General features: G+C 56.5%; 1 protein-coding gene and 1 long non-coding RNA gene across 2 annotated transcripts in view; one reads left to right on the top strand and one right to left on the bottom strand.

Annotated features, from left to right (window-relative positions):
* Positions 1 to 2,068, bottom strand: part of DHRS3 (dehydrogenase/reductase 3) — a 35,830-nt gene extending 33,762 nt beyond the window's left edge. The window contains exon 1 of the mRNA XM_037045196.1: positions 1,854 to 2,068. Coding sequence (XP_036901091.1) covers positions 1,854 to 2,048 — 195 coding nt within the window. The 5' untranslated portion in view covers positions 2,049 to 2,068. The remainder of the gene's footprint in view (positions 1 to 1,853) is intronic.
* On the top strand, positions 850 to 16,935 carry LOC118986333 (uncharacterized). Its single transcript, XR_005066346.1, has 6 exons — positions 850 to 1,097; positions 1,268 to 3,422; positions 5,850 to 5,853; positions 8,589 to 8,732; positions 12,126 to 13,374; positions 16,907 to 16,935. It is a non-coding gene; the product is annotated as an uncharacterized LOC118986333 (long non-coding RNA).
* Positions 16,936 to 20,084: the final 3,149 nt, after the last annotated feature.

The raw sequence follows: 20,084 nt of genomic DNA, 5'->3' as shown, positions 1-20,084 counted from the left end.
GAGCGCTTGCTCCTGGTCATCCCGACTGCTCTGAGGACAGACGCGAAGCCCGAGTGGCACTGGGAGTTGGCACTGGGAGTTTCGTAGGACCCATGCATCCTGCTTCCGGTGACCAGGTGCCGATTTAAGGCATACTTCTAAGTGGCCCTGGGGTTACTCCCTGGAAGAGCAGGTCCATTCCAGGAGAGGTGGGCGCGGTTCCCAGGGCTCTCTGCCCTCTTCTCCCCTCCTCCCTGAGTGTCACATCCTTCTTTCAATTTAGGCTTGTTTATAGTCAGTCAAGTTTTTCCAGACCGACTAAAAGAGTCCTTCATATGCCCACTGCAGCCAGTTACAAGCGCAGTAAAAGAGACCAGGACTTGGGCCAGCTGGAAGTGTCAGAAGAAAAGTTTCTGTGGGGGGTGCAGACAGCTAAGGAATGACAATCACACGCGATTGTCCCGAACCCACGTCCCCCAGCAAGGGCACCGTCATTTGCCCCCCCCACAAAGGGCTTTGGGAGTCCTTCCCCGAGGCATCACCCCAAGGAAATGAAACCGCTGAGAACAGGCTTTACTTCTCCTTTTTCCGTGTGTCCAAGGGTTAAAACCACTTCCGAAGTCCCCTTCCAACTGCAAGGTCAAGCAGCTGTCCAAACCACCCAAGGAGAGGCAGGAGCCCCGACAGCCGACCCCTGCTCGCTGGGCCAGGACAGGCCCCCTCCGGCTGGCCAGGGAAGAGTTAATGGCAATCAGCTCTGGCTGATAGCTCAGGCTCCAAAGTTCAGTCCCAGTCCCAGCCACCCCGGAGGAATTGTAAATCTCAGGGCAGTATTTAACAAAACAAAAGCAACCTGGAATTACATGCAGGTTTGGTTCTCTACAGTACGTATTTACTTAATCTCCTAGGTATGTGGCCCCCTGTCAGATCAGCTGGCTCTGCTGGCCCTTCCACCCCCCCAACCCCCCCAACCCCCCCCCCCTAGCTCTCAACAGTTTAAGTTTCAAACGAATTCCCTGTTTTTGCTCTTCCTCTTCACAGGGCTTGGGTGAGTCAGCCTGGCTCGGTCGGAGTTGGGTGACAGCCGGCAGCTCACCCTCCCCACTCTTCCGCGCCACGTCTGGGGGAACTGGGGGAAGAGGTGCTGGGTCTACCAAAAAGTTAAAGGCAGAGCTTGGAGAAAAGGATCCCCCTCTGAGGAGGGCGGCGGGTGGGGGTGGGGGGGCAGGGTTGAAGGTAAGAACAAGGGCTCTTTATCAGCTGCCGGTTCCCGGGTCCCTCTCCCCAGATTTCCAGACATCTCGGCCTGCGAGTGCCCGTCAGGCCGCACCGGACCCTCAGAGACCGCTTCCCCTTCTTCGAACCCAAACCAAGTGCCCCCTCTCTACGTGCCTCCGCCAGAGCTTCAGCCGCCCAGGTTGGGGCTGGGAAGCGGGTTGCCAAGGAAAATACCAAGAGCCAGCTAGCAGGCGCTGGCTCCAAGCTCTACCCAGGAGCGCGCACACCCCGCACTCTCCAGGGTGGTGGCAAAGAGGGGAAGTGAGGAGGGGGAACCGGCACCTTCCTCCGGGAGGGAGGAATGTGGGAAATGGGTGGGTCTCCTAAGTTTCGGGGTGGGGGTGAGCGGCCCGCCAGCCACCGATCCTCAAGGAGCGGATCAGCTCGGGACTTGCCAAAAAAGACAGTCCCGGCGCCCGGGAAATTTACAAGGTGAAACCGACCAGCTCAGCATTCGCTGGTGGCGCAGAGGTCGGGCGGCCCGCGACTCTCGGCGCCCCGGCGCGGCAGCAGGTGGGCGCCCCCCGCCCCGCCGCGCCCCCGGGGCCCTTCTCACCTTCGGGCTCCCACCCCCTGGACTCGGGCTGCCCACGTACCTTCCTGGCGCCGCGTTCTGCGAACTCCCGAGCGAGCTGGCGCCCGATGCCTCTGCCGCCGCCGGTGATGAGGACGTTCTCCCGAGACAGGTCCCGCAGCTTGGCGGGCAACACCAGTCCGACGGCGGCTTTCGCCACCAGATAGATCATCTGCAGAGGGAACACCACCAACGCGCCCAGCCATTTCCACACCATCCTCCGCGCCGCGGAGCCGGGCAGGGCAGGGGGCGAAACTCCCCGGACCGAACAGGAATGGAAAAAAAATAAAAAATAAAGCACCTCAAAAAATATAAATAAACTGAATGAGGGGGAGAGAGGCGTCCCACCTGGCCACTCTTGAAATCACTTCTCAAATGCAAAGCACCGGGTGAGAAAAAGAAGAACGAAAAAAAAAAAAGATAAATCCCCCTGGGGAGGAGAAAAAGCGCCTCAGAAGGTTGGGACAGTGAGGCGGGTGGAGGGGAAGCCGGAGGTGGGAAGTTGTAACAAGAACTTTCTTGCCCCAGCCGCCGTTTCGGCTGGGGAATTCGCAGGTAATGTTTACAGGCTGACAGAGGAGTTTAGGCAGGGGAAGGGAGAGGAAAAAAAAAAAAGGGCACCAACCACACGCGCGCACCACGCCACAGTCCCGCGGTTTCAAAGTGCAAGATTAAAAAAAAAAAAGAAGAAGCAGTTTCCAAATTGTGGCGGCACCCCCACCCCTTCTCCAGGAAAAAAAAAGTGGGGGAAAAGTGCAAGGAGCTCCCAATTTCAGCCCGCGAAAGTCTCCCGACCCATTGCTATTCTTGGGCTCAGGAAATTGCTTAAACGCGCTCTGATGGCCAGCAGCGTGCAGCAGAAGCGGGGGGTCCGGGTGTCAGTTTCTTTACGTGCATGGCTCGCCCTCGCGCGCGCCCGCTCTCTCCGGCTCCCTCCCTCTCTCTTCCAGCAGAGTCTGGGAGTTGCCGCTCGATCCGGCTCCCTCTCTCTCCCTCGTTAGCATTTATTGCCTTCTTTTTGTCCTTTCCAACTTGGAGAGGGCCTGGGCACGGAGCGCGCGTGGATCGGACGCCCGGGTCTGCACCGCCTTATTCATTCGCTCCCGAGGCGGCAGCGGCGCGGAGCTAGAGGGCGGCCTTTTTTCCCCCCATTTTTTTTAATACCCCATTAACTCTGATTGACAGTTAAAGTTGGTCGGAGGCTTCACTCCCATTCCTCTGAGTGGCTGCCGCTGCTTCCCCTCCCCCTGCGCTGTCGCGGGGCGCGCGCGCGCGGGCGCGCACACGGGCTCGCTCCGACTCCAGCTCTCCCGGGGCTGGCTCCCCTTTTTGCAAGCCGGGACTTGCCGGCGGTGCCTCTCAGGGCTCGCAGCGGTAACTCGAACACGCTGGAATCGACTCCTGCGAACCAGCTCTCTCCTTGAGACATTCCTCCTTGTCCAGGACGCGGTGTCTCCGAGCTAGGGCGCCTGGGGGACCAGGTGACTTGCCCCTGCGTTCCGGGCAGGCCTGGGGGAGCTTGCGCATGCCATGATCCAACCAGGTCGCCCAGGGTTTATTTCAAGTTATTTATTTCATCCCCCTGCCTGCAGTTCGGACCAGGAAGCCACCCCCGACCTTTGCCCAGTCGTCTTCTGTCTTCACTTGGATGCACTTTCTAAAGCTACTCCGAGTTTCTCACGTTGATGGGGGAAACAGCTGGGGAGCAGGATTTTGCGGTGAGAGGAAAGGGTGGGCAAGGTAGAGGAACCTCTGCCCCCAAGGTGCCAATAAAATCCCCATAAGATTAGGTGGGAGCATATTTATTGCTCGTCTGGGCTAGAATTACCTTGACTGACAGCAATTTCCTTAATAACAAAAGCCTGTAAACAAAACGTCCTAACCCAGTGCCCCCCTGTGGAGTGCTGGCGGCAGTGTCTCTCTTTGGGTCTCCTTGGGCTGCCCTAGCTGGGCACCCACCTTGCAACGTCCTGCCTTCCCCCATGAGGAACGCCTCCCCTGCTGGAGGGTGGGACCCAGCTATTTAGAGCTGTCTGTTGCAGGAAGTCTGGGAGGTGACTCACTAAAAAGAAGCCCCAGTTAAAAGTGCTGATGGGACTTGCTTCCTGCTGCCCCTGATGGGCCCAGGCGGGGAGGAGAGAGGGGAAGCCAGGGAGCTGCCCTGTGATCTGGGGCAGCGGTTCTGCAGAGGGACGTGTTCAGGCCTCGCCCCCTGCGTTCTTATTCAGCGGGGCTGGGTGGCTGGGTGGCTGGGTGCACCGGGTTCAGTTTGGCCGATGCTCTGCCTGGTGACCCTGCTGGGATCCTGAAAAAAAGTCTTTTTGAGAAACTCTTTCTCGTGTGAGGCGGTGAGGCTGGGGGTTACGCCCTTCTCCATAGCAAAGACCCTCTAGTTCCGGGGAAAAGTTCTGGAGTGGGGAGGATCTTTGTTACCCGGAGAGCAGCTGGGAGAGCGAGGAGGGTTTGGGAGAGTGGGCTTTGCGCGTCACTCACTGTCTGTCCTGCGCTGAAAGCTTGTGTTCTGACTTTGAATCTCCCACTGAGCTGGCAGTGGGGTCCCATAACCCCCATTTGCCAGGTCACCCTGCCAGGAAGTGCAGGAGCGAGGGATCTGAATCCAGACCTGATTCCTCTTCCCGGCCACCCCATTCAGGCCAGAGGGAGCAGAGAGGTGCAGGATGAGGCTCCCTTCTGCCTCCATCCAACACCCCAGAATAGGACCCGAAGGCAGGCAGGCCTGCCATTGCCTTCTGCAGACTCCCGGGCCACTGGTAAAGTCGGGACTCCGTCAGAGTGACTGCCGCCTCCTACCTTGCAGATCTGTAAAAAGGGGAAAGAGATCCTAACCCTGGAGAGACAGGCCTTTCCCACCCCGTGGCGGCTGGCGTCTGCCGCCGAGGCCTGCCAAGAAGACACTCAAGTCTTGAGCTGGAAGGGGTGTGCGCTGCCTGATCTCATCTGTTATCCTCGAGGCCGCCTAGTGGCCTGGATGCGACACTGCGCCTCCACGCTGCCCCAGCCTCCAGGAAACCTACCTTCCTTCCAGGCCTGGAAAGGCTCCTGAAGATCACAGAGCACCCCCTCCCCACACAGGCACTGCTTTATGGGGAGACTGAGGCACAGAGATCTTAAGTAACTCATAAGCACAGCAGTGTAACTCCCTGATCCCCCACCAGCTGCCCCCACCCTACTCAGGTACCCAGCCAACCGGCTGTCCTGCCTAATGACCTCCACTTGGCTGTCCTGCCTAATAACCTCCACTCGGGTGGGAAGGAGTTTGAGAACCCCAACTGCGCGTCCCCCCCCAATCACACCCTTCACGCACATTCTCACTTAATCTCCTTCACAGCCCAGGGACGTGGGTGTCCCTGCGCCCATTTCTCAGGAGGACACCGAGTCTCCGCAAATCTGAGTAACTCATGCAAGGCCACACAGGGACTCCTCTGGCTTCTCCCAGCCATCTAGGTTTGGGCTGAAATCAGACTAAAAAGCAAAGTGTCAGGCACTGCTAACAGGAGGTGGGATTGGACTGTGGCCGGGAGGCAGGCACCTTCTTTTCTACTTGTTCCACCTTCAGGGTGCGGGTCTGTGGGTCTGGCATCCAGAGGCCAGGGAGCCCCAGGCCTCTCTGTCTCCAGCTGCTCTGGAGAGGGGCTGTCATGTCCTCTGAGTCCCCCTCCAAGCTCTCCAGGAAGATGAGGGGGAAGGGGGGACAGGGTGCACAGTTCGGCTGGCAGGCCAGCCTGGAGGGACCCTGTGGCCTGGCATTAGCAAGAACTGCAGGGGACACGACCCTCCCCCCCCTCCCCCATCCCAGGTCCTTTGCTCTTGGCATCCCCTCCCCCCTTAGTGTCCCCTGGGGCAGGGGGTGGGGAATGTAACTCCAGGGCGAAGTTTGAAATTTCACGTCCCTGCCTGGGGAGAGGGCCCCACAGTCTGTCCACCACCCCGCCCCCCCGCCCCCCCTCTGCAAAAAAAAAAAAACGTGAAAGGAGCCTTTGTGGGCTTGATGGAGGAGGGAAGTAGGGTACAGCCTGAAGAGCTAACTTTTTCCATGACTCAGCTCTCCCAGCCCAGGGTGGGCGCTGGAGGTGGGAGGGCTCCACAGGGTGGGCGGAGCCGCCTCCTGGTCCCCGTCCGCCAGTCCCAGGATTACAGGTGGACCCCTCAAGAGAGCCATCCTTGCCGGATGGGCCACCAGGCTGTCGCCAGTCCTCCCCCATACCCCATTCCCAGGGCCAAGGCCAATCTTCTTTTTTTTTTTTTCCTTACTATTGCATCCCCAGTGCCAAAGACACAAATGCTTACGTGTAGTCATTTAACCAGGTGCTTTCCTTGTTACCATCTCAGCTGAGAGCTGGACAAATAAATGGATCTCAAGCCTCGCCTTCTACCTTCTACTAATCTGAGGCCTAGAGAAATGAAAGTCACTCGAGATCACACAGCTAAGAGATGGAGGTGGGCTTTGAACCGTGGACAGACACTCAGCTCTGTCTGCTTCATCCTTGGGTTTCCCCCAGCACATACAGGATCGATTGCCCAGGGAGCTTGTCCAACAGGCAGGTCCCTGGGTTCCTGGCCTAGGCATCTGGAACCAGCAATGGGGCAGGGAGGGGGGGGGAGTGGGGGAGCAGGAATTCAAGGGCAGGTGGTTGTGCCAGAACCGCCCTGTGCTGCCCGTCCTGGCCCCTCCTCCTTTCCATCCTGCACACAGGCTCCCGGGCCCCTGATCCCAACCTGCCACCCCTGCCATCCCTCCTTCGCACCAAGTCCTCACTGTCCTGGGCTGGTGGTTCTCCCTAGCTCCACAGGCACCTAATGGGGAAGAAAGCAGAAGCTGGAGGAGCAGGGGTGCCCTTCTCTCACAAGCCCCTTCCACCCACCTGTCAGCCAGCCAGCCCTCAACCTGGGCGGCCCCTGTAGGGGCAGAGAGGCCACTGAGGCTGAGGCAAGATGGGTCAGAGGGGAGCAGAGCTGTGCAGGGTGATGGCGTGGTCTGCAGTCAGCCAGCACAAGCGGGGCCAGGACAGTGGGCCAGGTACAGAAGGTCACCAGGGTGGAAAATCCCGAGTGCCTCGCAATGGGCAAAACTGGGAAAACAAGGACCCTGCTGCCCGGTGACCTTTCCTCCCCCAATGTATCGCTGCTCCTGTGGTTTAGGCCCCTTGACCTTTCATAAATATCACTGGTCATGTGGTTCAGACCCTCCCTGACCTTCCCCCCCCTGGCTTGTCGCCAGGCCAGTGGCGAACTTCCTCAGAGGAGGGACAAGGGGCTGAAGAGTGGCCTCGCGCTGAATTCTTTCTCAGCCAGAACTCAAGTACCAAGGTCACAGAACGGAGGTCCAGTCTAACACCTGGTGCAGGTTTGGGCTTGGGGTTCTGGCAGCTTTGGTGCCGATCCCAGCTCTGCCGCTTCCCAGCCGTCATTTCCAGCGTCCCAGTTGGGAGAGGGAGGACAGTGACAACAGGGTTAGATACCAGAGCTCCAGAGATGCCCGCTCTTAGGTGGCCCCTGCTGGCCAGGGCCTCTTCGTCCGGCTGAGACGTCAGAGTGGCAGGGTGCTTCTGGGCTGACCAGCTGGGCGGGGCGTTCCCCGTGTGGCCCTGCACCTTCCGCCCCGCACCCAGCGGCAGCCTTTTCTCCTGGATCTTTTCTCCCAGGCCAAGGAAACCCCTATTTCTTTTGCAAAGTGATATTTATTCCTGGAAGTTCCCAGTTCCCTGCTCAGTCCCCAGTGTCCCTGTCCCCAACCAAGGCTGGCCTGGGAGTCCCTCCTCTTGGCCCCCACAGTTCCTTTCCTCCTGGAACAGTCACACTGCATCGTAGTTGCTAGTTTTCCGACTGGGAGCTTTTCGAGGGTAGGGGCTGGCCTGGGGGTGGGTGGTGGCTTGGAGCGCGTGTGACTGTGTGGTGGCCCAGGGCCCCACGGTCAGAAGGGCTCTGCATTTGGGTGAGTGCTCTGAGGTCATCGTCTTGTGATTGGTAATTCTGTCTTTAACTTGTGTTTCGTAAGTGAAGTCAGACCTGTGGTCCACCCAGCGAAGACCTTGAGTCACTGGCAAAGCCTGGGGAGCAAAGGTAGTGAAATCCTTCAAATGTATATTTTCATTCATTCACTCACTCACTCATTCACTGATTCCCTCACTCATGCATTCATTCATTCACTCATGTGTTCATCACATACTTGCTCTGTGCCTGGCCCTGTCCTGTATGTTGGAGACACAGCCGTGGGAAGAACGGCAAGGTCCCTGCCCTGTGGGCAGGAGGAGAAGACCGCCAGGAAGAATACAAGCAGGTTCAGGGCAGAGAGAAATGGGGTCCCTGTGGGGACAGAGTGATGGGGGTGGGGAGCTGGGGCAGCTGTTTATGGAGGGTGACTAGGGGAGGCCTCCCTGAGGTGACCCTGGGGCAGAGATCTGAACGGAGTAGAGAGAGAAACCTGAGGAAATCTGGGTAAAGAACCCCAAATGGAGGGACAGGAAGTCCAGAGGCAGGAGGATGCCTGGCTGGGGGTGGGTGTAGGTGGGTGGGTGGGGCTGCCCTTGGGGCCTCGGGGCTCATCAGGGCACTTGGCACAGGGGGGCAAGACATACTGAACCCCAGGCCCCAAGGTGACAGGTGACAGAACCAGCTTCTGCATTTTCTTCACCGCCACCCCCAGGTCCTTCGTGCATGCACCGAAGTTTGGGAAGTGCTGGGGGAGGGCCCCGCAGGCCATGGGGTGACTGCTGTCTCATTTTCTGTGTGACAGGAGCAGAGGAGGTAGATGGGATCCGTGTTCTGGAAGCAGTGCTCAGCTGCTGGGTCCAGAGCAGCCTGGGGTGAATCAAGGGCGAGCACAGGGACAGTGGGGGGGAGGCAGCACGGGGTGTCTAGGAGGGGTAGCCACGGCAACCAGGTAATTGGCAGGTGGGCAGTGACCCCCGGAGGCCCTTTGGCCATGAGCACCAGCTCAGGGACCTCCCAGGGGGAACCTTTCCTCAAAGGGACACTCCTGTTGGCAGGATTTTAATACTGGTGACTTGGTGTGCGCACATATGTGCACACATGCACGTGCATGCACGTCCGTGTATGCGTGGCTTTGTTGGACAACTGGCTACGTTGCTCGGAGCAGAACCAGCTGGCAATGTTGAGTGAGAGGGTGGGATTTGTAGAACTTCCTGGTCCAGCAGAAGCCAGTGTTGCGTGAACTTGAAGAGGGGCTGCTTTGGAGGGTCTTCGTGGGGATGNCAGGAGGATGCCTGGCTGGGGGTGGGTGTAGGTGGGTGGGTGGGGCTGCCCTTGGGGCCTCGGGGCTCATCAGGGCACTTGGCACAGGGGGGCAAGACATACTGAACCCCAGGCCCTGGCCCAGGCCCCCTGAACCAGCTTCTGCATTTTCTTCACCGCCACCCCCAGGTCCTTCGTGCATGCACCGAAGTTTGGGAAGTGCTGGGGGAGGGCCCCACAGGCCATGGGGTGACTGCTGTCTCATTTTCTGTGTGACAGGAGCAGAGGAGGTAGATGGGATCCGTGTTCTGGAAGCAGTGCTCAGCTGCTGGGTCCAGAGCAGCCTGGGGTGAATCAAGGGCGAGCACAGGGACAGTGGGGGGGAGGCAGCACGGGGTGTCTAGGAGGGGTAGGTAGCCACGGCAACCAGGTAATTGGCAGGTGGGCAGTGACCCCCGGAGGCCCTGCGGCCATGAGCACCAGCTCAGGGACCTCCCAGGGGGAACCTTTCCTCAAAGGGACACTCCTGTTGGCAGGATTTTAATACTGGTGACTTGGTGTGCGGCACATATGTGCACACATGCACGTGCATGCACATATGTGCATGCGTGGCTTTGTTGGACAACTGGCTACTTTGCTCGGAGCAGAACCAGCTGGCAATGTCGAGTGAGAGGGTGGGATTTGTAGAACTTCCTGGTCCAGCAGAAGCCAGTGTTGTGTGAACTTGAAGAGGGGCTGCTTTGGAGGGTCTTCGTGGGGATGGATGCCTGGGGCGTGAGTTTTCTGAGACACAGAGAGGGGACCAGAGGCTTCAGACAAGTGGGAAAATCCTGGTGGGGAGGGGACACTGGCCGGCAACAGTCAGAGATGTTTTAAAATCTCATAAAGCACCTGTTCTTTTAATACAGAACATTTTCTAGAAGGACTCCTTTTCTCCTTGGTGAGGCCTGGCTAATAGGACTGGACCCCTTAACAAAATAAAAACCCAAAAGACCAAAAGCAGGGAGGAGGCCCCTTTCAGACCATGCAAACCTCCCGCACACAGGAGAGCATTTTCCGTGGAATTATGTCTCCCGTCCCCTGCGGCCACGGGCTGCACACAGGCAGGTTCCCGTCCTGTTACCGTCCCGAATCCCCGGCTTGGGCAGCAGAGTAGGGGCCAGCCCTGGCCTGTGGGCTGCGGTCTGCCAATCCCTGCCCGTGCCCACCACCGTCAAGCCAGCAGACGTCAATCTGTGAAGACCTAAGGAATCAGGGAAGCATCTGTTTTCTGGAGGTGTATTTGCGGGGACCGACCAAGTTCATGTCCGTGGTGAGAAACAGTCACTGGGGAGACGGATTTCCCTGAGAAGCAGAAAAATAAATGCAATGAGACGTGAGGGCCTGATCATGGATTTAAGTCATTACAATGAGCTGACATTCACTGAGAGCTCACCGCACCCTGGGTGCCGTTTCTAGCTCCTCAGATGTACTGTCTTCTTTAGTCCTAACGGATGGGGACGCTGAGACCCCCAGGTGTTGAGTCACTTTCCTGGGGCCACAGGCTTCGACACATTTAAACAGGACGTAGAACTCTCGGGGTCTAACTTGGGCCCCTGGTATCCCCCCTCCATTGCCTCTCAGCAGTGGACAACCCTAAACTGGTTCATCTCTGTTTACTAGAAGGCTCTCAGAGATGCCCAGGACGGCCCTGTCCATGCCTTCAGTGGGGTTGGGGGGACGATCCAGACGTGAGGCCCCCAGCTTCGCACATGCTCCCCCTATACTCTGGGCTCAGTTTGCCTCGGGGCTCCCCGAGCCTGCCAGCCCTGGCTCCACTGTCGAAAAGCCCCACTGGGGGCAATCACTGCAGTATCTCATTGCGTATTGCACTCATCGGCTTATAGAAACAAGTAGGGAGCCCACAGACAGAAGTGCCTCTGTTCCTCATGTGGAGATCAGGTCTTGTAAGTGTAAGAAGCTGAGTGCTCATAGTTATCACTGCACCTTTACTGAGCACCACGGCACCATGCTGCTGCATGGGATTGGCTCGGTAGCCCCCACCGCCACCGGCTGAGGGAGAACCGGGACCATCTGAGTCCGGTGGGTGAGGACACGGAGGTCCGTAGAGGCCGAGCAGCCTGTCCAAATGACACTGTTTGCAGTGGCGGTGCCGGGACAGGTGGCAGAATAGAACCTTCTGGACGGCGTGGTGCAGCCTGTCAGGTGTTCGCTGGGCTCGCACTGGGGTGGTCAGTTACAGAGGAAAAGACCCCGAACGACCCCCACCCACATGCACGACATTGACAATACACCACCTCATTAAAAATTTAGTCTCAAGAGAGGGTATCGTGGTTGTTGTTTAATTTTAGCTCCTGGGAGTAGAGGTCTGTTCTCCCACAGTCACAGCAGCAAGACCCTGAAAGCGTTAGGACACGAATGTGTGCGGCCGGCACGATGCCGCTTTGGGAAAGCACGCGCCCAAGGCACAGCCTCGCGTTTCCTCTGTCGCCGATTGGCCACGATTTACTGTGTGTCGGGCAGCACACGGAATGCTTCGGATTCGTTTCATTTCATTTCATTTAATCCGCACGGGTCCCTCGAGGGAGTCTGTATTCCCTGTTCAGATCTGTGGAACTGAAGGTCAGGCAGCTTGGCCAAGGTCGCGGAGTCAGTGAGTGGCGGGTGTGGAATCCAACGTTAGCTCAGTTTCGCCGCAGTGCCCTTTCCCCTGCTTCTTTGTCTCCCTGCTCTGGCGCTTGCTCTTCCTCTCTCAGGCACACGCGGCAGAAGACGGGACAAGGCGCGCCAGAATGTCCACAGTGGCTGTCTCTAGCTGGTTGGGGCGGAGCAATAGGACAGGAGATGTGATTTTCGTCCTTTTAAACGCCTTTCCACAGAGTCCCAAGGAAAAGCCCACTCGGTGATGGGTCTGTACGAGTGCGCTTGCTTTCGAGTCGGCAGGAGTCGGGGGTTCCGGGGTGAGGCTGCAGCGCCCCTGACTAGGGGCCTCTTAAAAAGTCCTCTAAAAAATCAGACAGGGGAGCCAGAACCTCTGCTTTTTGGAACTGCCTAATCCTCCCTATAATTCCTTGCTTTGTAGGAAAGTTCTGTGCGCAAATCCCATAAAATCCCGTGGTGTGGAGCTGACTCTGAGCTTGCCCAGAACAAGAGCCGCTAATGATCGCCGCTTGCCAGGAGTCTGCAGAAATGATCAGAGGTGTCACAGCCCCCACGCCTGCCTCCTGCCTAAGCCTTTCCAATAAGGACTCTTTTCATGAGTTTATAAAAACACTTTGTTCGGCTCACGCTGGGTCTTTATTTCATGTCTCCTGAGCGCTGCCCGTCTGGGGGGCCGGAAGGGGCTGAGACTGCCCCTGTAGTTTGGGGAACCAGAGGAAACCACAGGTTTGTAAATCCAGCAATGATTTACCCCCCTCCTCTAGGGGCTGCACCTTTCTGTGAGGCTGCTTTGGGGGTGGTGGCTAACGGGGGACAGAGTGACTGTTGATGTCGACCACCCCACCTGGGCGTGGGGGTGGGTGCTGCCTGGTGTAGCAACGGGAGACAACTTTGGGCAAGTCGCATCCTCTGTGCTTCTGTCTCCTGATTGAAAAGGAGCAAGGGCTGTGAGACCAGAGAGGCCGCCCGACACGCTACGGGTGTCTTTCTCTTCCTCTCCTGTCCCCACCACGCTGTCTGTCCCCAATGGCTACCTGCGACCTCGGTTTCCGTAGCTCAGTGTTTAAAAGTTTTTAAGCTGTAGGTCTGAAGAGACTTACAGAGAAGTTGCAAAAATGGAACCAAGAATGTCCGTGGACTCTTCACTCATGTGTTAGCTAACATTTCACAGTTGTTTTCTCTCTCCGTCCGTCCATCCGTCCATCCCTCCCTCCTCCATCTATCTATCTATCCATCCTCTATTTTTTGTTTTGAGGGAGCACCGCGGACCCAACCCTTTGGCGTATGTGCCTTAAAAACAAGAACCGTTGCGTAACAGCGGCGCTCTGTCAGATACCGAAATCAGGAAGTTGACGTCGATCGAATGCTGTTATGTAACCCACAGGCCTGTTCAGATTCTGCCAATTGCGCTGCTAACATCCGTTATAACAGAAGACAAACAATTTTTTTCTGGTCTGGGATCCAGTCCAGAGGAACACGTGGACCTTAGCTGTCATGCCTCTCCTGACTCCTTCAATCTGGCCTCGACCTTTGTCTTTCACGACCTCGGCGTTTCCAAAGAGCACTGGTCATTATAGGTTCAGTTGCGTTCCCCCTAAATCTGTATGTAGGTGCCCTAATTCTGAGTGCCTTGGAATTCGATTCTATTTGGCGACGGGACCTTCGCAAAGGTGAGCAAGTTAAAACGAGGCTCTTTGGGTTCCCTTAATGCACCCCGACTGGTGTCGTTACAAGAAGAGGAAATTCGGCCCCAAAGAGATCCCAGGGATGTGCGTGCACTGGGCAAGGTCCGTGTGAGGACACAGGGAGAAGGCAGCCGTCTGAAGGCCAAGGAGGGAGGTCTCCGGAAAGGAGCCAAACCATTATCTAGAACTTTCAGCGTCCAGACTTTGAGAGCAAAACCTGTTGTTTCAGCCGCCTGGGCTGTGGAGTGTTGTCATGGCAGCCAGAGTGGAGTAACACCCCAGTCAGAGATTTTGTAGGTCTTCCCTCCGCTTGGTCTTAGCTCATTCTTGCCATCCCAGATACTTCTAGATGTTTCCTTCCTTCGACTAAAATAAAAAGCTCTGTCTATGGGCCAGCCTGTGCTCAGGGCATTCTGAGCAGGATCCTCAGAATGACACACTGAGGTGTAATTGTTATTACACCCATTTTACAGATGGGGAAAACTGAGCACAGAGGGGCAAAGGCCATATAGCTAGGAGGAGGGGCAGCCAGGTGGTTTGGCCCCATAGTCTGTGGGCCAGAGGATGTGCGTCCAGGAAAGGTAACTTGATGTGAACAAATCGTAATGCACAGCAGGGGGCCGGGTCCGTTACCATAACAGTCCAACAAATCAGGACACGATCCGATAGTTTCTCTGTTCGTGGGGGGCGCACGCTTGCTCTTCAAGGCTCCGTTGACTTCCCGCTTCTAATGAAGCCACTCTTGGAACTGCCCCCTCCCTTACCCATTGGCCCTTCTCCCCCTTGTAAACCTACTGGAATTATAATATTTATTATTTATTGGGGATTCATGATATGCTAGTTTCCATCAATCAATATAATTCACCTAGTGCCCGTGACAACCTGATATAAGAGGCAGGTACAAACCCAATTCACAGATAAAGAAACTAGAGACAGAGGGGAAACAGCCCGTCCAAATCATGCTCCCGATTGGGAGCTTCTGCAGGACGTGGGCTGGGCGGGCTTCATGAGTGGGTGACCCACATGGACACACGGGCCCCACACTTCGAGGGCTCCATGTCGTGTTAATGCTCTACACTTGCAACTTGAAATCCTTCATGATCTGCAAGCGAGGGGGATGCATTTTTCCTTGGCAGCCCTGCCTCTGACTCCCAAGGCCTTGCACGATTTCGGCTCTACATCCAAGGAAGACGCTCTCGGCGTGCCGGGGACATTGTGTTGCCCCTTTACTTCCATGTTGGCCTCCCTTCCCAGCGAGAGGGCTGCAACAGTGGGTGTCTGAGTCATCGGGCGCCCTCAGCACCCAGCAGAGTGCCTGGCGCGGTAGAGATGTGCAGGAAATCGCTGGTGAATGGATTAACTATGGATGAAATGACTATGAATTCACCCGACACCAAGGAGGGCCGGGCGCCAAGATGGTTCTCCCCAAGGCTGCCTGGGGAGCAAAGCAGCCGCCTGCCACCTTCTGTCTCTCTCCTGCCCCTGCATTCACACGTTCCAGTTAGCTCCCTGTCCATGGGTGTGGCGTCCTGGGGAGGGGGGGCGGGAGCGATCTGGAAAGGGCGGCCACACCGGGAAGGAGACAAAGGCTGCTGTTGTGGACTGGGAGGGTGCGGAGCAGGGAAGAACCTCGGGTGCCGCCCTCCACTCACCAGGCCCGGCGCTCCCCAGAGGCAGCCTGGTCTTTGAGAAAGTGCAGAAGCCACCCACAGGGCCCCTGAAGGTCATGGGCTGCTGTCAGCTGGTCCCTCCTCATTCCTACCCATCCTTTAAGGCCCCGTTGAATGCCGCTTCCTCCCAGAGCCCTCCTGGATTTCCCCGAGGCAGAGTGGTTCATCCCCTCCTGTGTGCGTTCACCACCCTGGGCTCCTAATGAATTTAAATGACGGTGTGGGGCTCCCTTCGCTGGAATTGATGCCCAAGATCGTGAGGACGTGCATAATCAACACGTACATGTGATCCTGGCCAAGAGATGTCACATGTAGAGATGGCGGTAACCCACCATCTCTCCAGGCCTCATTCCCTCCCCTCCACCGGGTCTTCACTCAATGTCACCTCCTCAGTGAGACCCTCCTGGCAGCCCCATGAACCCTGTGTCACCACCTGGGCCTCCTTCTGCCCCTCCGCACTCTCTCTCTCCCTCTCTGCCTTATTTTTCTAGGTGGGTCTTGTCATCTGACTTACTGTATTTGGGTTGTTCTCTACTCATTATTTGGGTCCCTCCATCGGAAGTCAGCTCCGGAGGGCAGGAACTTGTTTGCGGAGGTGACTGTTGTGTTCCAGAACCCCAAACAGGGCCCCGCCCGTAGCAGATGTTCCATAAATATTGACTGAGTCGATTCTCACTCCACAGGTGAGGGGAAGTAAGGCCGGGAAGGTCCAGTCACCAGGCCAAAGTCATGGGGCTGGAGGGGGCAGGCAGTCTTTCCTTAAACACCCACGAGGGCCTCAGAGGGTTAAACGTGGAGTTTCCATCTGGCCCAGCAATTCCATCCCTAGGAATCTACCCAAGAGAACTGAAAACATGTTCACACATGCCTTTTACATGAATGTGCACAGCGGAATTATTCCCCGTAGCCAAAAAAAAAAAAAGTACAAACAACCCAAATGTTCCAGTGACCAGTGAATGGATAAGACAAAAGTGGCCCGTCTCTACGGCGGAACAGTCACCCGGAGGAGGAGGAAATGAGTCCTGCCCCACGACGTGGATGGACCCCATACACGTTGTGCCCAATGGAAAAAGCTAGACACTAAGGATCGCATATGATACATATAAAATGTCAAGATAGGCCCATCTCCAGAAAGAACGTAGATCCGTGGCTGCCTGAGAGGGGGAGGAGGTTGGGGAAAATGGTAGAGAGACTGCTCAAAGGTACAGGGTTCTTTTGGGGCGACGGCAATGTTCCAAGGTCGACTGTGGCGCTGAGTGGTAAACTGTGATTTCACTCAACACCCCTGAACTGCACACGCTAAGGAGGTGGATTGTATGGCGTGTGAGTTACATCTTGATAAAGCTGTCATTCAAAAGCAACACCAAGCAAAGCCACATGGGATGCTTATATAGACCCCGCCCGCCCCCAACAAGGCGTTGGTCCCACAAGCAGATTCCCACTGTGGGGAGGTCTCCAAGGCAAAGGCAGGTGCAGCGTGCAATCGGGGGTGTGGCTCAGGGCAGGGTAGAGGGTTCGGCAAAACTACTGGAGGTGAAAAAACCACCCAGGTTTCCTGTCCCCAGCACCTTCAAGTCCCAAGCTGTGTGCATATTGTCCCCATGTGACCTGGCACTTTGACAAACTGGGTGTTAAGCTCCACCTGGGGTGAGCAGGAGTCCCTCCCAGGGGCTGAAATCCTAGGCACTGGTACCCCTGCCCAGCCCTATGCTTTTGAAAAGCCTGGGTGGCCGTCACACTGTCCCCTCCCCCAAAGGACACGTCTGCATCCTAATCTCTAGACTGTGATCAAATTTGGAAAGAGGATTTTGCAGGTGTGATTAAGCTAAAAATCTGGATCATCTTAGGTTATCCCAATAGACTTCCAACCCAAGGACACACAGAGACTCAAGAGATGGAGCCGAAGCCACATGGTGACGGAGGCGGAGACCAGAGCGCTGCCGCCGTCCCAGGCAGAGAGCTCCTGGGGCTACCAGAAGCTGGAGGAGTGACTCCCCTTTAGAGCCTTTGGCGGGAGTGTGGTGGGCCCGCACCTTGAGTTTTGGACTTCTGGCTTCTCGAATTGTGAGAGAATACGTTGTTGTTGTCCTAAGCCAAACTGGTGGTAATTAGTTACGGTAGCCGAAGGAAATGAACACACCCGCCTTCTCCCCTGACCAGCTGCCTTACCTGGAGCTTCTTATGGCTCCTGAGGCTTCGCCTCCCCATCTGTGAGTCGGGGACACTCAGGGGCGGTGTGAGGATTGATGAGATGTTGTAGGTAAAGCTCTCAGAGGAATGCCCAGACCCCCTAAGTTCCCCTCACCAGACTGGGAGCATTTAAAGTTACATTACCAAAGAGTTCTGGCCCCGAGCAGCTCTGTCTTCCTGCGGGGGCACCAAGGAACTTGCCCCCCACTAGCCTCCACTATGGTTCTTCACACCCAAGACAGGACCCTGGCTCGCCAGGGACTATCAATGCTTTGTTGTAGGACATAGTGCCAGTGACCCCTTGTGATGTCCTGTTTAACCCCATTAAAAGGGGTGGCAGGACCTCACTGTGGACAGAGTAGGGGAATCGAAGGTAATGCCTTCCCACCTCCCCTCCATGTCATCTCTAACACCCCGTGGTCAGACCACAGACTCTGGGGTTAGATTCCCTGGGTTTAGAGTCCTGCTCCGTGATTCACTTGCTGTGTGACCTTGGGCAGGTTAATTAACCTCTCTGTGCCTCAGTTTTCCGACCTGTCAAATGGGCACGGTGTCCATTATGCTACTACCCCTTAGTGGCTATAAATGCTTAGAAGGGTGCTGGAAAAGCCTTGTGTGGTTGCTCAGTAAATGTCAGATTCAATAAGGAAGGCATTCTGTTGAATTTGAAACCTAACCAAGTTTCCACTTGAGGCAAGACTGCCTCTTCACTGCTTGCCTCCAAAGGGCAGCTCGTTGCTCAGGATTTCTTGGCCAGAGAGCGGAAGGCAGGGAGAGGTAGGGGAGGGCCTTGGCCCTGCCCCTGTGGGCCTGGTTGAACTGGCTTTGAGGTAGGAACCCTCCCGGGCCAGGATGGAAATACCGCTTTGGCCCAAACAGCAGTAAGCCACATGCCTGTTTTCTCAAGGGCCCCCGCTCCCTGAATTCTTGGAATTCTTGGCTAAAGGGAGTGTCCCCAAGGGGTCAGTTGCAGGGCTGAGTCAGCAGGCTGTAAGGGCTGACTTACACTGCAGGGGCCTCGGGCCGCAGCCCAGAGAGTGGGGTGGGGTGGGGAGAACAAGCCAGGTCAAGGATCCCCACTGTCCCACGGGGCCGGGGCATCCTGGCGGGGCTCAGTGCTCACTTGATTTTCCCCAGGAGTTGGTGTCCCAGAACTTTTTCCCTGTGCGGGGCGGTGCTGGAGGGGGCAGGTGCCACCACACAGCCCTGGTGCATCCCCAGGAAGGCAGCTCCAGACCTGCCCCCGGGAAGGGACGCAGGGCCCTTCAGAGGGGCAGGGAGTCCCTGGACCACTGCCCACGTACATGAGATCTGGGTGGGTTTCAGCCTCCCTGAACTCCAGTGTCCTCAACAGGAAAACATCACCCCCCACTCCCCCAGCACAGAGTGGAATTCTAAGTCACCAAACCACCTTGCTGGGCTTGGGGTCCCCGGAGACTCTGCTGCCAAACCCTGGGAGCCTGGCCCTATGTAGATGGATGGACGGGTGAATGACTGGGTGAAAGGCTGTGTTCACGAACAAACAGATGGGTGACGACAGCTCGATGGATAGATGGATGGATGGACAGACTCGTGAGAAAATTTACCCATTGTAGAGGAAAGTTTCTTCCCTTACAGACGTCCTCGAGATGAGGGTGTGCTGCCACCTGGTGGTGGAGATAACAGTATCCGAATTTGCAGCACCGGGCTCTCCCTTTTCTAGAAGTTAACCGTCTCCCATCTATTAGCCTCACCCTTGTCTGAACCCACTCTTCCCTTTCCCAGGTTCCCAGGAGCACCCCAAGAGTTGTCTGGGACTGGTACCTCTCCTCTGTCGAGTGACGATGTTATTTCTACAAGTAAAGCCAGGGCTTGTTTGGTAAATATTTACTGAGCACCTACTTTGTGTCAGATTGTCCCCCAGGTACAGGGGGCACAGGGGAGAACAAGAAGGGTCTCCACGGAGCCAACGCTAACGAGGGTAAATGGGAGGAAACTGAACAGACAGGGTGATTTCGCAGGGACAGAGCCCAGGGCCGGGGAAAGACTCAGGTCGCTTCTTTCATTTTTCCAATCAGAGGAAACCTCTCTAAGAAGGTAAAATCTGAGCCCAGGCCCCTCCAACAGATGAGGAGGCGCCTGCCCTACAGAGGCCAGGACAGGTCATTCTAAGCCGATGGCAAACAGAGTGGGCAGGAGAGGCGCTTGCCCCAGGATCCATGTTTAAAGGGCCACCAGGTCCGTGTTGGGCTTCTCAGAGCAACCGGACCGCAGCCTGTCTGCCTGGCACCGTCTCCTGTGAAGAGGTGTTGGGCTTCTCAGAGCAACCGGACCGCAGCCTGTCTGCCTGGCACCGTCTCCTGTGAAGAGTCTAAGCCGCTGTGTAGCTACCCCCTTGTCTCGTAACCGTGTCCCCCACCGAGAGAGCTAACTCGCCAGCTGCCTGCCTTAACGGATTGAAGGCCAACGGGAAAGACAGCACAGAAACGAGGCGTTGCCAAACCGAGAAGTTAATGTGGGGCTGGGGAACAGATGCGCTTCAGGACCTTCTCTTTGGCCCCCAAAGGAGACTGGGAGCCTTAGACTTGACTTGGCAGATAGGTTGAAATTCCCCGCTCAAAGGGGGTACAGGCAACCCTCATCATTGGCAAAAGCAGTATTTGTGAGTGCCCCCTCTTGTTGAATTTTGTTTGTCACCCCAACGCTAATATTCGCGGGCTTTTGTGGTCATTCTCAGACGTGCACACACGCAGGTGGGCAGAATATTTGAGTTGCCTGGCACTCACGTTCCCATCTGAGGCTGAGCATTTCTCTCTCATACGGTGAACGGGTCTCTTTGGCGCCCCACTTTCTGCC

Source organism: Sturnira hondurensis, unplaced genomic scaffold, assembly GCF_014824575.4.
Source record: "Sturnira hondurensis isolate 20B ecotype Veracruz unplaced genomic scaffold, ASM1482457v3 Scaffold0004257, whole genome shotgun sequence".
Classification (NCBI taxonomy): Eukaryota; Metazoa; Chordata; class Mammalia; order Chiroptera; family Phyllostomidae; genus Sturnira; species Sturnira hondurensis.
Note: the sequence above shows the minus strand (reverse complement) of the source record. Positions and strands in the feature narration are given on the sequence as shown.